The sequence below is a fragment of the Sinocyclocheilus grahami genome, unplaced genomic scaffold (assembly GCF_001515645.1).
Source record: "Sinocyclocheilus grahami isolate Dianchi unplaced genomic scaffold, SAMN03320097.WGS_v1.1 scaffold277.1, whole genome shotgun sequence".
Lineage (NCBI taxonomy): Eukaryota > Metazoa > Chordata > Actinopteri > Cypriniformes > Cyprinidae > Sinocyclocheilus > Sinocyclocheilus grahami.
In genome coordinates, this window is record NW_015505456.1 from 644,819 (window position 1) to 661,499 (window position 16,681).

A 16,681-nucleotide genomic window follows, 5' to 3' on the forward strand; every position below is an offset into this window, starting at 1 on the left:
ACTTTTGAGGGGGGGGGGATAATTATTATAATTTTTTTTATAAAAGCAATTTCGAATATGTAATTCTGTAAAACATGAACCTCATGAAACTGACAGGGTATACTCCAAATGACACAGTATATCTCCAATATGTTTAATAAGCTATTATCTTTAAGTTAAAAGTGTGTTTTCTTAGGAAAGCTGTGCAATTGGAAACTAAATGTGGGAATAAAAAAAACGTTAAGTATTAAAGAGATGCTTTGAGCCCTTTAAATCCGTGAAAGTCGAGCAAACAGGTAATAGCAAAGCCCAAGAACATTGCCAATATTTTGTAAGATGTATGTCATTATAACTATGTGTTTGTATGGGTTTCAGTCACAGCTGAAGAAATCTTAAAAAAAGTTTGTGAGATACTTAAACATTCGATGTCCTATAAATTCAGCGCCAGTTCAAACTATTTACATAGTACAATGTGCATATCATTCATAGTTTCATTCAATAATGCTCTGTGTGTGTGTGTGTGTGTGTATGGTGGTAAAATCCCTTGCTTACTACAGACAGATTTTTGTTGTGTGGTCATGAGCGATGTTTCCACAGATGCACATATTTTGTCATGCATTCCACAGTCCCAGTCAGTGATGATAACAGTTTTGTCCTGATATTAGAAGTCTGTGAAGAGTGTTAACACTTAAACCGCAGAGAGCACAGCTAGTCTCCCTGCTGGAGTCTTCCACATAATGGGGCTGGGACCATAATGAATCAACCTTGCAATGTGAATATTTAGGGATACAGTGTGGGTGAATTCATATGAACAGTCAGGAAATTACCTGGTCATACTTCACCCCAAAACCAAAAGAAAGAAACAAGAAATTATATTAAGCATTAAGACCATGATGCTTGTTATATGCTATAATATATATTAAGCAAAATTAACCAAATTTAAATGATGCCCTTCACCAATACTTAGTACCCTGCAATGCAAAAAAGAAGTGCTACAATTAATTTTTTTTTAAAGAAATTGTTTATGCTCATCAAGGCTGCATTTATTTGATCAAAAATACAGTATAAACAGTAATATTTTTTATATTTTAAAAAACAGTTTTCTATTTTAATATACATTCAAATATAGTTTATTCCTGTTGTGGCAAAGCTGAATTTTCACCAGTTATTACTCCAGTCTTTAGTGTCACACGATGCTTCAGAAATCATTCTAACATGCGGATTTATTATCAGGGTTGGAAAAATGTGTCCTGCTGAATATTTTTTGTAATATAATATTTTTATTAATTTAACATATCCATGCTGAAAAAAAAAAACAATTCTTTCAATTACAAAAAAATCTAATAATGTACTGATCCCAAACTTTTGAAAAGTAGTATAAATTTGTTTTGTTTCCAACATTAACATTTAATATCCAACATTAATAATTCAGCATATTAGACTGATTTTTGAATGATCATGTGACACTGAAGAACAAAGCAATGGCTAATAAAATAAATATAACCATGAATTAATTATTTAATTGTGAATTAAATTATGTAAAAATGCCAAATTTGTAAAATGCATAATTTTCATTACAAAATATAAATGTATTTCTTTCTTCTTTTTTTTCCCTTCTTTTGATTTTTGGGGGAAATGAGACCCTGACATTTCTTCATGATGTTCACCCGTGTGTGCATGTGATCATTGTGTGTGTATGCGCTTGTGGCCTTCAGATGAAGGGCCAGTGCAGCCCCAGAGCGAGGATGATGATGATGAAGCTGGCCATGGAAAGAGAAGCATCTGACGAAGATGTATTCTGGATGATGGGCGAGTCGTGGAAGGAGACCGTCACTGCTTTTTTGGATACATCAGCTTTGGTGAGAGCTGAAAAAGAGAGAGACAATGAGAGAGAGCAACAACAGTACAGTAACATGTCTGACATGGTGTCTCATTGTTGAGGCAACAGTTCCTCATCAGGAAGTGAAATAGACAGCCAATCAGATATAAATCTGAGAAATGGAGTCCTTATTGCTGTGTGTGTGTGTGTGTGTGTGTGACAAGACTGTACTTTATATCACATTAAAAACCTCCGCTCCTCCCATTACCCAGAATTCCTCTGTGCTGCTCTGCTCTGTAATATCTCTTTTCTTTAGCCTGCAATCACCCTGTCCCTGTCTTCCATGCCCTTTACATTCATCTCTCTCTTTATCATTAATCTTTGTCTTTCTTTCCCTTGTTTTTACCCTTTTAAAGTCCCTGCAGCCCTGCGTTTCCTCTCTATAGAGCGGTTCAGTCATGATGGCAATTTGTAGGCCACGCCGGAGGCTAATACGCCACGGGTTCCCTCATGAATTTACTATGGGTTTTTAGAAAAGCGGTTACGATTTATGGGCAAACAAGCTCTGTGGCTACATTTACTTGAAGAAACTTTCACATTTTGTTCTCCAGCATAAATTAAACACAGTCAAACCTCAAAAGTGAATTTTGAAGTTGCTAAGTAACTTGAAGTCTTAACATGTGAGTGTTTTCACTTTAATCCTACTTAATCACATGACCACAGGAGGCTATCTAGGGTATCTTGGACCAAAAGAGGAGTTTCTGGCATCGCAAAATATAACTTGCTATTAAAAGCCCTCGCTATCCACACACCAAAGCGAATGAACGCTCCTGTCAAAGTTTCCACCCATTCGGCAGTGACATCCTAATGACTAATATCCCCGGCTCTCAGACAGTCTCACGACTCCTTAAGCATCGGATTCTGTAGCCTAATGCGTTTGTTGTCACGCAGAACAATGGACAATGAGCTGCCTATCCTTGGTGAGAATAAAGGTGATTGTTCTGGCGGAGGAGAAGGCCTTGCGTGTTTTGTGAGGTGTGGATGACACTGAAGGCTTGTCGAATCTAAAACAATAGAGAATGAGACTCTATGGTGCTTATGGCGTAAGACTTTCCATATACTCATAAGTGTGCACAGAAGAAATCTGCAGACTATTTTCACATTTTCTGCTCAGATTAAATGGGAAATTCTGCATATTGTAAACGTGGTAAAAAGAGTTAAACAAAACTAAGAGTACTACACTGTTATCAAAAGCTGTAAGCACATCGAATGAACCTCCAAAAAAGGGGGGCAAGGAATGCATAGATCCAAGACTAAAATGTTTAATTATCACCAATGAATATTTAAAATACCATTAATAATATTAAATAGGCTTAAACTTCAAATTATTGCCATTTAATAAAAATAAATAAATACAAATATTACCATTAAATAGGCTGTATTATAATAATATAATATAATATAATTATTTGTATTAAAAATATATTACAATAATTAAATTCAATACAAGATCACAAATAGCAATACAGACACTGCTAATCAATGGATTTTTTTTCTTTTCTGAGGTTAGAATGTTTAATTAAATAAAAAAATAAAATTTACAGCATTAAATAGTCTGTAATAAATAATATCATATAAATGTCAACTATTATTATTAAAATATATTACATTTAAATTCAATCTCATACCAAGATCCCCAGTATCAACACCAAAAGAGGTACTGCTAATAAATGGAAAGCTTTGTGATTTCTGAGGATACAGTGTTTCATAAGGACTATTAAATATCACAAATAAAATTATTAACATTAAACGTGAGCATTCGAACACACATGTAGATTTGTCTTATCTCTCACATTTCTTTCTCATCCTGCACCTCATCTAGTCTCATCTTCTTCCTCTCTAATGAGGAAATCATCCACGCCAGCAAACATATTTGTTTATTTTAAATATATTTTATGCGGACTTTGCCAGCTCTGAAATGAAGAACCCAAACAGTAACGCTCTATGTGTGGGATGGAAAACAACATTCATGCCAAAAACAGCCATGATCTCATTAGCAGCCACAGGACCAAGAACAAAATCAGCCTCTGTCACAATTCTCTTTCATGCTAATAAAGTTATCAGCTCGCAATCATCACCCTGGCATGCTCAAGAACAGCAATGATGTCTGAGAGCATAATTGCCATCACCCACAGTGATTATGGGCTGAATCATCTTCTCTGAAAATTCTCAAACATTCTCCAAGTAGACCTGTGTGCTCTCTAATAGTCAAGTTTAGCCTTCTCGTTCACAGAAGCTGTCAGGGATCGGTCTATCTGTGGGAAAGGTTGTTGTGTCGGTGTGCGTGTTTGTGAATGTTTGTCTCTGTCGAGGGTGTGTGAGAGAGAAAGAGGGTGTTGGGTAAGACTTGCCAATTAGTCACCAATTAACAGAAAACCCACACAAAATTGCAACAAAGACTTGAAGACAGAAGTTTAGATACATTTTAAGAGAGTATTTCATGAGATACTGTACCTACATGCATGTGGAAGAAGCTAGTTTGCCATATGAGCTACAGCAACAATCATACAGTAAAGCTGTTAAACTTCAGCCAGGATACTAAAAAAGTAGTTGCGAAATGCTTTATTAGTAGCTTGCAGTGTTGCTTGTATTGATACTTTTAAAATAAACGTATTTTACAAGTATCATGGCTGTAGTCTAACTACATTAAATGACGATAACGTTATTTAAGGGGACATGATATAAAATAAAATAAAAAAAAATTTTTTTTTTTCTGCCATTGACATTACTGGGAAAAATGTCACAATTAACCTTAATTCACCAATATATAAAATTAAATAAATATATAAACAAATATTAAAAAACATGCCAAACATAAACATAATAGCACACCTTTCTTAGAAAAAGAAAAGAAAAGAAAAGAAAGAAAAAAAGACAAAAACTAACCCAATTGTAATATTTGACACACTCCAATTTATAACAATGATAAAAAGCACTATTTTATTAAAAAGTCATTTGTTACAAACATAATGATTTAAAATACCACAAAAGGAAGGACGTCTAGAAACAATACTGAGTTTAATTAATCACTCAAATTAATTGGTGAATCAGGCTTCTGAATCGTTCCACTGAAATGAACAAGGGGTTCACAAAACCAAATCAGAGAGAATAATATATTTAAAGGGGTCATATGATGCGATTTCAAGTTTTCCTTTCTCTTTGGAGTGTTACAAGCTGTTCGTGAATAGATAAGATCCCTAAAGCTGCAAAGACTAAAGTCTCAAACCTAAAGAGATATTCTTTATAAAAGTTAAGACTCGTCCACGCCCTTCTAAAATGGCTTGTTCAAACACGCCCCCACATATCTACGTCACTATGTGGGAAGATTTGCATAACGCCACCCAAATGTTCACCCAAAGAAAGAAGGCGTAACTTTATTGTTGCTGCCACCGCCGCCGCCATGTCGTGAAGACGCTGTGTGTTTCGTTGTGAAAGCGAAACTACTTTGTTTGGTCTTCCAAAAGAGGACACGACTAGAAATCAGTGGTTAAGTTGTATTAACAACACTGTTCCAGAACAGTTCGACCCAAATATTCAGATGTGTCCAGCGCATTTTATGGAGTACTGTTTCCTGATCCTGGTAGAGTAGACGCCAATGCCGGCTGTTCTGGCTCACAGCCTGTAAGTAAGTTTTTTATATTTAAAGAATTTGCCACTGACTATTCAAACGCGAGTTTTGAGCAGTGTAGAGTAGTGCTTCTTGTTTGTCATTTCTCTGAACACAAACACAGAAATGGTTTTATGTTACGCTCCGACCGGACACGGCATCACAGTATGGTAAGGGGCATAACATTTCCATCACACATTTGAGGTATTCGGCCAATCACAATGCACTGGATAGCTGGCCAATCAGAGCACACCTCGCTTTTCAGACCGATGAGCTTTGTAAAAATCTACGTGTTTCAGAAAGGCAGGGCATAGAGGAGAAACAATAATGTACAGTATGTGGAAAATAATGTGTTTTTTGAACCTTAAACCACAAACACATTTCATTACACCAAATACACAAAATAATGTTCTTTTTAGCAACATCATATGACCCCTTTAAGACAGATGCAGTATTATTTGTGTACATTTAAGGCAGAAAGAGAACATGTGTATATACACTTGCCTTCAATAAATACAACTTTTAGTGGTGCACCAGTTCTCTGGATTGCTGTTTATCGCTGTTAATCCCACTGCACGTGTTGGACCCCGAAAATAAACACTTGTTTATCTTACAGAGCTCATAACTAGGGCACTAAAATAGCTGCACTATTTACAATTGGACCGAAATAGACCCAGACTGTCTGAACAACCTGTGCAAAACAGACAGAAAAGCAAAACTACAAATCTCTGGAGAGAGTGTCACATCGTCTGGTTTGCTTAAGTGGAAAAGCTCTCAAAGCCGACTCTAAAAGCTACAAAACACCACAAAAATCAAAACACCTGCCAGCTCTCTTTAAAAGCATTTGCACTCCGCAGCAACCAAACCAGCATTCAAGCCGCCCGCTATGTTTTTTTCCTTCCATCATTTCATCCTTGGGTTTATTCCACCTATCAGTCTACCCTTTGGTTTATTTCTTCCATCAGTCTCTCTCTGGGTGACTTGCAAGTCCCACTGGTCACACAACCTGGCTTCACTTATGAAACTCAGTAGGAACGAATGTATTCAGATACTATCATTTGCCATGTAACCAAAACTGCATGTGCTGCAGACTTTGCTACTTAAGCCACATTGGGAGGTGCTCATTTGCAAAGACTAAAAAAAAACTATTTTCTAAAAAGAAAGAAACGGACAAGAAAGGAAAGCTTTCGAATGCATTCATCGAAACTTGTTGGTTCCAAGCACTGGGTATTTAAAGCTATAGACTGATTCAGATTCATGGATTACGGAGGTCACTGTTTTTAGATTTAGACTCCTCGTCTGTGTGACTTGCAGCCTCGCTGATTGTGAGATGATTCAGCATTATGGTGTTGTGTTAGGAAAGATGGACTGAGAGAAAGAGAGAGTTAGAAAAGTGGATTGGTACATTCATGAGTCTGACTGGGTGGGACGTGATCAGCAGCTGATGGGAAAGATGACCAGTACCCATGACCTTTGTTTCTCAGCGTTGCCAATTTTGGGATTTCGTCACCAAATTATGTGACTTTCTCATTGTTGCTGCGACTTTTATTAACGTTTTGTGACAAGGAGCTATTTTGGCGATATTTATATATATTTGGTCTTTGATGTTTGATCTTTTTGGTGGTTAACAAACAAACATAACAAAAAAGAAGGCAGGCATTCTGTCATTTGTAACATCTTCTCTGTTCTCCCGTTATCATTTCACAAGTAAATATAGCTGAAATCACAGTACAGCTGTTGCCTTTAATATGGGTATGGTGATTTTGTTTTTTATCCGGATTTTAGCAGTGCAGAGCAGCATATTGGAAGTAACTGCATATAGTCTTAATGGATAGCATTGTCTGACAACAGAAATATAAAAATATGTATATAAGATTTTTTTTTTTTTGAAATTTGGCTTTATTAAAATATGAATAGGCTGTATAAAATGGAAATGAACACCCTATCAAATCTATAGATTATACCAATTATCTGTCTGCATTGTTATCTCTATGTGTTGCAAAATTTTGTTAAATAAAGGTCACATTATAATGTTTTTCAGTGCTTTCTGTATGCTTTTATTGTTTTACCCAGACTCTGGACACTTAAATATGAGAATCTATTATTAAAATATTAATATAACATTTTTAAAACTATGATGCAAAGATCAAAGAGTGAAATAAAACATTTCCTTATTTATTTATCAGTTCTTCGTCACAAATGACACAGTCTGTTGGTTACCATTTATATCACAACCAACAAAGTTTGCCAAGCTGGCGTACCATGTGCAATCAAGCTGTAATTTTTCTAAGATATAATTAATTAAAATTAGCTTTAGCAAAACAAATCATGCAGTCAATCATGCAAAAATTAAGTATGTTTTCATTTTGCATCAAAATTTCCCAAAGTGAATTAAACACTCAAAATACTACAAAAATAGGACCAGTATTATTTTAGTGTTTTGTTCAGATATTCCTAACTAAAACATATCACTTGAACAATATTTTTCCTGTCTTTCAAGTACTGCTATTTCCTTCAGGAAATGCAGTTCTACTTCCAATTTGAGCTCAATTGTAATGAATATTTCACATCAGTTTTAGATTACTTTTAAGTGTTTCTTTTTAGCTAATTGGCGCCATCTCTGATTATGTCCCCATGTCTCTGATCGGTACAGGAATACACTGCTCAGTATAGTACTGATGTACTGTACTGATGCTGCGTTGTCAAGCATTTAGGCGATCGATAAAACAACCATTCCTCAAGGACCCCAATTATCACATGACACTTTGGACAGCAGCCTAAGGACGGAGTGCCTACAAACTAAACATACTCAAAATACCCAGCCAATTATATCCTGAACTGTCCTAATATCTATAATTATTCATTCAAAACACAATTTTTTTTACAACATCATACCTTTATGGACAGCGTTTGTGGCATGCTGCCAATTAAAATAAATAAATACATATTATTTACATAGGTGTAGTTTGCATGTAAATAATTGTTATAATTTGTCAATTGTTCAAATTTTATTTTATGCATTATAAATGGTTCATTCAGCTAGGAAAGATAACTGCAAAAAGACAACTGTACAACTTCTTGTAGTGAAGAATTCAGGTCTAAATGCTTAAAAAAAACTCAACTTTTCTGCTAAATTGAATGAATTTATCAGCGGCAATAACAAAGGCCCCTTATAAGGAGGTGTGAAGGTGTTTTCCATCACTGACTGTCCTTACGAGCTATAATGAGCATATTTCACACGGATTTGTTTATTCAGTTCTCAGACTGCAGCCACAGTGACCATTTAAACAGGAGGATGACCTTCTGTTGCCTGGCAATCCACCTTTATAGTGCAGCTCTGATAAAGAGCATTCAGCAGAAGCATAATAAAGGCCAACGAGAGAGACAGAGTGGAGAGAAAAGACAGATGAATAAAGGCTATAAAGAAGAAGAGACACAGAGGCAAAACAAAAAAAAAACATTTCAATTTAAATATCAAAGTATGAAGTTGTTTATTTAATGCTGCCCCGTGGATGCACTTTGTGTACAGGTTTTGTACAGAATAAAGTCTGATCCACCCTACAGCTTATTCTAGCTAAGAAACACTCAGTTATAAAAAAAGAGGTGATCTGACTCGCATGTGAAATGTCCAACCATGTCTTTGCATGATGTTTATTCATGGGTAATTCTTAAATCTCATAGAGAGAAATATATACAGATGTACAGACCTCATTTACTTTTAAACAAAACATCTGAAGTTTTTTTTAATGGCATGCAACTAACTTTGGAAAATCCAGGAACTTTTTCCTTGTACATGCTCATTACAGCCTGAGACTATCATTAGTAAACACTATCTTAGCTAAATTGCATACTATTGATAATACAATAACATTCAAAAGTCTGGGGTTTGTAATTTTTTTTTTTTTATGTTTTTGAAAGAAGTCATTTGTGCTCACCAAGGCTGTGATCAAAATACAGGACAAACAGCAGTATTGTGAAATAATTGTTTTCTATATTCGTCCATTTTAGAATATAATTTATTCCTGTGATGGCAAAGCTGAATTTTCAGCAGTTATTACTCCAGCCGTCAGTGTAATATAATATGCTGATTTGGTGCTCAAGAAACATTTCTTCTTATTATCGATGTTATAAATAGCTGTGCTGCTTAATATGTTTAAGTATATTTTGTGAAAGTTCAAAAGAACAGAATTTTATTTGAAATATACATTTTTTATAACAATATAAATGTATTTGCTGTCACTCCCAATCAATTCAATGCATCCTTGCTCAATACAAGTATTCATTTTTTTTTAAGAAATATGTATTGCATGTGTATTGTGAAAAGCACTATACAAATAAATGACTTTTTTTCCAAAACACAGACATTTGGTTAAAATTTGGTCTATTACAGTTTATATAACAGACATATTTATAATTTTCCAAATTAGCATAAGCTAAAATACAACTTTAATTGCCAAAAATATTAAGTAATTGAAGTCTAAAGATCAAACTCTAGACATATGCAGCTGCATAAGCTTTTATAGATTCCAGTGAAGGATCTCTTGAGTGTGAGTGTGAGTGAGCAAGAGAGAAATGTTGTGTTCACAATGACTTCTGTAAACGCAGACACAGTCCTCTCCATAGGGATGCGGTCAGACTGGGTCAGAGCTACATGTAGGAGGACTAAACCACTAGCAGAGGTCATAAAAAAAAACACCCACACGCACAAACACAGCATTGCTGCAATCACTGAAAAAGACAGTGGTCAACTTTACACTGACCCACTTAGCAGCAAGAAAAACTACACTGTTAGGCAAGTATTTCATAAATTGTACTCCCATTTCATTACAATCAATCAACAAAGCTGTCCCAGCAGATTTACACTGTTTCATGTGACGGTTTGAGCCCTGCAGTCCAGTGCTCGCTCACTGTTCTGGACTCTCACAAATAAATACTGTAATCATTGAAGCTGTATACACTGCAAAATACAGTAGATCTCTTATTTACAGTGTGTTGATTATAATGGGTGAGTTTTAGTTTTGCTAGGTTGCTTGCATGCAGTGTATTTGGGCCTAAATTCAATCTTTATATCTTTATGACTAGATAGGTCTGGATTCATTTGCAATGGACGTCTGCAAAAGTTGCTGCAAAAAATAAAATATATAAATGAGAGGGAAAAAATATAATCAGCAGCAGAGGAACTTTTTCATGTTTGGTTAATTGTGATAATTATGCCATAATTATTAGGAATGCACCAATATAAACATTTTGACTGATGACTAATAAATTGCTAATACTATTTGACTAAATACATTAAATAAAATACTAAAATTCAATTCAAATCAATAATTTTAAGTAAAATGAAGCATCACAACAATATAATTTACAGTATAAAAAGTTGATATTCATTGTAGCGTCTCGACCAATCTGACACACTAATTTTTATTTGATTTAACAAATCAATTATTCATTAGATTAACAAATCGTCACAGTCCCCTCACTCAATAAACTGGATGCCAGGATTTCTGCTGAACACCATCCCCCACCTTGGTCACCATGACAACTAATGATACCTGATCATGATCACTGGTTTTATGACTCCCCCAGGAATGTGAGTAGGATAACCCACTCTTTGTCCCCATAGGAGAGGCAGAGCAGAACTTGACTTTTCTACTAATTAATTCATAGGAAAACCTTTCTTTGATTGAATACACATATCCTTCAGGTCATTGTGTATACCATTACTGTTCTTGTATATTGTCTGTTGTAGTGTATGCTGTTTTATGCATGTTACCATAGACCACTAGTTAATATAACCTCACCTATTTCATGTCTAGTATCTATGAATTCGCATTTTTATGATCGAAACAAGCGTGTATATTATAGGTTGATACCTATGCAACATATTGATGTCCTAAGAATGAGTTATAAATTACATATGTGTTTAATAGCATTTTATGATGAAAAATAAAGTTAACAAATGTAATGTAACAACTATCATTGAGCATTTTGTCCATAGCAAACTAAACAGCTAAAATTGTATCTTATATATAAACAATAAAATAATACCTGATTACACTTTCATAACTTTAGCTTGACTATTTACTGTATGTGATATAAAAATTTATATCTGTATGTGATATAAAATATTCTGTTCAAGTTATATTTACCTTGATTTCTGTTTTTCTTTACATACATACATACATACATACATACATACATACATACATACATACTGAAAATCCTCCTAGCTCTCAAATCTTATTTGTACTTGTGTGCACATATACATATACATTACATATATATTATATATATATGTATAATGTATATTACATATACATTATACATTTTGAGTTGCCATCAGCTATGATATATGAAAGAACAAAAGTTTTTTAACATTACTGAACACTGACATGAAACCAGGCACAATGTGTCATGATGCACAAGCTAATATATGTGCAATCATGATTGACCAAGACCATACCAGGGTCATACATAATTTTGAGGCATGATTTAGAGACACAGAGCTTGAAAATGATGCGTCAATGCACTATTTTTTGTGGAACATTTACGCTGACGTGTTTTTTTTAATGCACAAATGACAGTGGTCAGCACTTCTGTCAAAAAAGCGGACTTTTCTGACTCAACGGGAGGAAGTCAGGCTCTCAGAGCGTGACTACACATCATCACATAACACTAATGATTCTGACTATCCTGCAAAACGCACCAGTGCAACTGCATGCCCACGTCAGCATGTCAGTGTGTTGCACATGAGATGTGCCAGACTGTAGCATCCGATTCTTTAGTTCACCTGGGTTTGCACTTTCTAGTTTGCAGAAAGAGCCTTTATGTGCCACACAACGAGGGACCATTTACAATACATGCATTTTACAGGACTGTGTTTGTACATTAACAAAGTTTGCTTTATGTATCAAAAAAACTAGGTGTGACAGTAGCGTCTATCATAATTAAACTACATTTTAAATTAGTGTGCCTACAGTGGAATTTATTTAGAAAGTGTTTTTACAGTAAGCGCCTAATCAAATTAGCATTATTGACATTGTTCTGCTAAAAGCTATTAGCCAATTACAGCTTTACCATAACATAGTGCTGCTAACACAAAACAACACTGTACCAAAAAAACAGGTGTCATGGTACATTTTTGGTTTAGGTTTTTTTTTTTGTCATATTTCTATATTTTGTAGACAAGAAGAAGACAGGTGTGCATGTGTAATTGAGAGGGCTCACTGGTCATTAATGGGCTCATTGGTCATTAAGCTCGCTGTGGGATCTCATTCACAGTCTGGGCTAATTAAAGAGCCGTTAAATTGTTCACTTGGGAACAGGACTAAACACTTTCCCAGACAAGGAAAATTATGATTAAATAGAAGTCACAAGTGGGCCACATCCAGTGGCCTTTCAGGCTGATCTGAGACCTTGTCGCTCTTCAAAAAAAAATTATTATGCTAAGGCGTAATGTAGAGGAGCCTGTTAATATATAAAAATAATCACTTGCAACCTGAAAATTAAGGGTATATATTATCTTTCATTTTTTTATCCTCCTACAAAAACAACACAACAATGGAAAGCCTGGACAACAGCAAATTATGATCCCCTATTCTCAGTCCCTACAGGTAACTAATCAACTAAATACATTTCTGGAGAACAGACCTTATAAAACTGATCTAGCACAGGATGACACGATAAACCAAACGAGTCAGTATGTGAAAAAATAGAGTCATATTTACATTTAGACATTGCTGGGTTTCAATATTTTACAAAATTGCTCACCAAATAGTATTTAATATATTTACTTAGTATTTTATTTATTCATCAATCATAAAAGCTATAAAGATATGCATTGTTACCAATGAGTTTCCAAATATTTGACATTTGAAGAGAACTGTTTAAAAATAACTATTGTATGAATATCCAATATAATAATAATAATAATAATGAATAATGAATAATAAGTTATTCATCATCATGATCATCTTATTTCCTTCCTTCCAATTTATCTTTTTTTATATGTTCCTTTTATTGTTATTTTATTTCTTATGCATCTGATGTGATTATTTTATGATTATTTAAAAAAATATATGTAAAGTGCGTTTTAAATAAGTGGTAAATTACTATTATTTTGTATTTATTTTTTAAATACATATGCATGTTTATATAGTAGATTTTCATATACAGTGTTCTTCAAAAGTATGTATAGGAAGATATACATACATGAAAATATATACAATACCCTTGCCACTTGTGACAGCATGCATAAAAAATAAAAAATAAAACATTTTTATTTCAAACTGCAAATATCTTCAGTTCTACCCTGGACTACTAGATGCACACAAGAGATGAGGAAGTGTGTTCCCACAGTTATTAATTAGCAAAATACACACAAAAGGAAGCCACCAGGTCCACAAACTAACTATCTAGATCCACTTGGACCAGCTAATGATGATAAATGACCAGCTTTGACCATCAGAAGCTAGTTCTATCTGGATTTACAGGTATAGGAGAAAACAGCCAAGAAAATATATGTATGTAGGCTGAACCTGAAAGGCACTTTGAACCAAGTTGCAACAGGCTAAATTCCCACTCAACTTTCCTGTAGACTGACAGGATGATAGCAGTCTTCAGAAATTTTTGGAGACATCAGCGCATGCTTTTCTTCATGCCTTTTGACTGAGCGTCGAGCCCATCAACGGCACAATCACGTAAATAAGGTTGTCATAGAAACTTGGCCTTTACTGCAATTAGTAGGCATGGGGCGGATCAGAAGCGGGAAGGGAGAGAGTGGGTTAGCCTATCATTTAGCTGGTGTCAATCACGGCAGCCGACACCAGCTCTGAGCCGAACGCTGCTGCTCGAGTAGGAATCGATAAGCAAGACAGCGATACACTGGTGATGTGTGAAGGTGGCAACTGAAGGTGACCTGAGTTAGGAGGAAGACGCACACACACAAACAGGTTAGGACACACAAAACTCAAGTACCTAGACACAAATACACACACTTGCTGCTTTCTGTGATGGATGGAGCCTGACATTGATGTAGTTCGGTCAGAAACAAAGCCACCAGTCACATCACACACAACATGGGAGGCAAAAAGCATCTCACCATCTGTTAAGACAAAGTATGCAGTCCATTAGGAAGACATTTTATAAAAAGTTTCTTCTCAAGGAGTTTGAATTTAAATGGCAACAATTAAATTTAGGATAGAGTAATTTATCTATTTTTAATGCATATAAGGCATATAACTACAACTAAAATAAATAAATAAACAGACGTGGCAGTGGCGCCGAGGGCTTGGGCCCGTCATCGCTGCTTGCAGCTATATATATTTTATTTAGTTTAATGTTTTTGGGGCCCTTAACATGCTCAAAAAGACTTGAAACGTTGTACACGTTAAAAATAAAAAATAAAATAAATAAAAAAACCTTGATAAACTTAATTTTCCAAGAGTCATACACAATTTATTTTAAATCGATTTTGTCCATTTAAATTGCGTCCTGTTTGCTATTCAATTCAAATTTATTATACAATTAAGTAATGTGTCAATGTTTCTGAATGCTGTTTATTATTGCCTACAGTTACACAGGAACGGCTGTATCTTTACTAGAAACAATTGCTTGTGATTTTCCTCATTTGTAAGACACATTAGATAAAAGAATCTGCTGAATGAATAAATGTGACCCTGAACCACAAAACCAGTCATAAGGGTCAATTTTTTTATATATATATATATTTTTTTATACATCATCTGAAAGCTGAATAAATAAGTTTCCATTGATGTAAGGTTTGTTAGGATAGAACAATATTTGGTTGAGAAAAACTATTAGAAAATCTGGAATTTGAGGGAGAAAAAATAAATAAATAATGAAGTCCAAATGAAGCTCGTAGCAATGCATATTACTAACCATAAATTAACTTTTAATATATTTACGGTAAGAAATTTACGAAAAATCTTCATGGAACATATCCTAATGATTTTTGGCATAAAAGAAAAATCGATAATTTTGACCCATACAATGTATTGTTGGCTATTGCTACAAATATACCCGTGCTACTCATGACTGGTTTTGTGGTCCAGGGTCACAAATATAAATGTCCAGAAATCTTCCTTGTCCAAACCACTTCCTATACCATCTCATTTCAGCTTGTCCAAAGCATCAAAAATCATTCCCTTCTTCCACATCCAGTTTCTGAGTCCCTCCACATTAGCGCCGGTTGCTAAGATACCCCAAAGATTCCGGAATCCCCATGTGCCCCATCCAAGCCCACAGCCATTTAGACGGAGTTCTGCTTTCCCAGCTTTGGTTACCGAGGGAGAAAAATTGGTATTTTGGAGGAGAGGAGAGTACCAGAGCGAGAGAGAGACAAAGCAGGAACTCTGAGCTGAAAATATCCCACAATCCATCTTCTGCCATGGTAGCCAAATAGTCAAGCCCATAAACAAAGACAACATGAAGAGTGATCAGCAATAATGAGCTGTTCGAAATGACCGCCGGCCTTCTTTTGGCCCAACAAAGTAATAAAACGGTTGAAAAGCGACCAGACAGGCGGAATGATTTGTGGACTGGGGATAGTGAAGAGAACAAGGCACTTTGACTCGTTGAATATGTTTGCCGTACTGTTTCTTGGAAAATTCAGCTGGTGGAATCCTGCTCAAGAATAAAAAGTAGGCCGAAAACAGTCCTCAGTAGCTAATTCTGAACCTTGGTTGTCTAGTGGAAGAACAACAGCAGAGCTACGCATCTAAAGTACATGTTGACCCTCTCTGATCATGTTATGGAACATTTCTCATCCCGTCATGCTTAGCGGTTATCCAATAACTGCTAAACTTATGGTGTGTCAGTGGTGGTGGACGTTAAGCTTTGGCTGGAGCTCATCCACAAATTCCACTGAAGTTATAAATCAGTGACAGCTCTGAAATCTGGCATCCGTTCCTGCGCAACACAAACTAAACTCCATTAAACAAGAAACGCCTCGCCACTCATGGAATACTAAACACCAGGATTAGGAGGGTAAATAAAGAGCAATGTGTTCTTCTGTCTGGTGGATCTGCTGTGGTTTCGCTGAGAATCAATCACAACACCACAAAATCACAACGCTAGGTGCTGCCTGACATGTTAGCATCACTGTATCCACACGCTTAATGTGATTTGCCCAAGAAAGACAAGAGTATTTATTTTAATTCAGGTTCAGGTCTGGGGTTAAGCTATCAACTCTAAAT

The 16,681-nt window shown here is 35.3% G+C and overlaps 1 protein-coding gene across 1 annotated transcript in view; it reads right to left on the reverse strand.

Annotated features, from left to right (window-relative positions):
- Positions 1-1,602: 1,602 nt before the first annotated feature.
- LOC107600089 (glypican-5-like) overlaps positions 1,603-16,681 on the reverse strand; it is a 123,379-nt gene continuing 108,300 nt past the window's right edge. Inside the window, exon 9 of the mRNA XM_016291879.1 lies at positions 1,603-1,845. Within this exon, the coding sequence (XP_016147365.1) occupies positions 1,691-1,845 (155 nt within the window). The 3' untranslated portion in view covers positions 1,603-1,690. The remainder of the gene's footprint in view (positions 1,846-16,681) is intronic.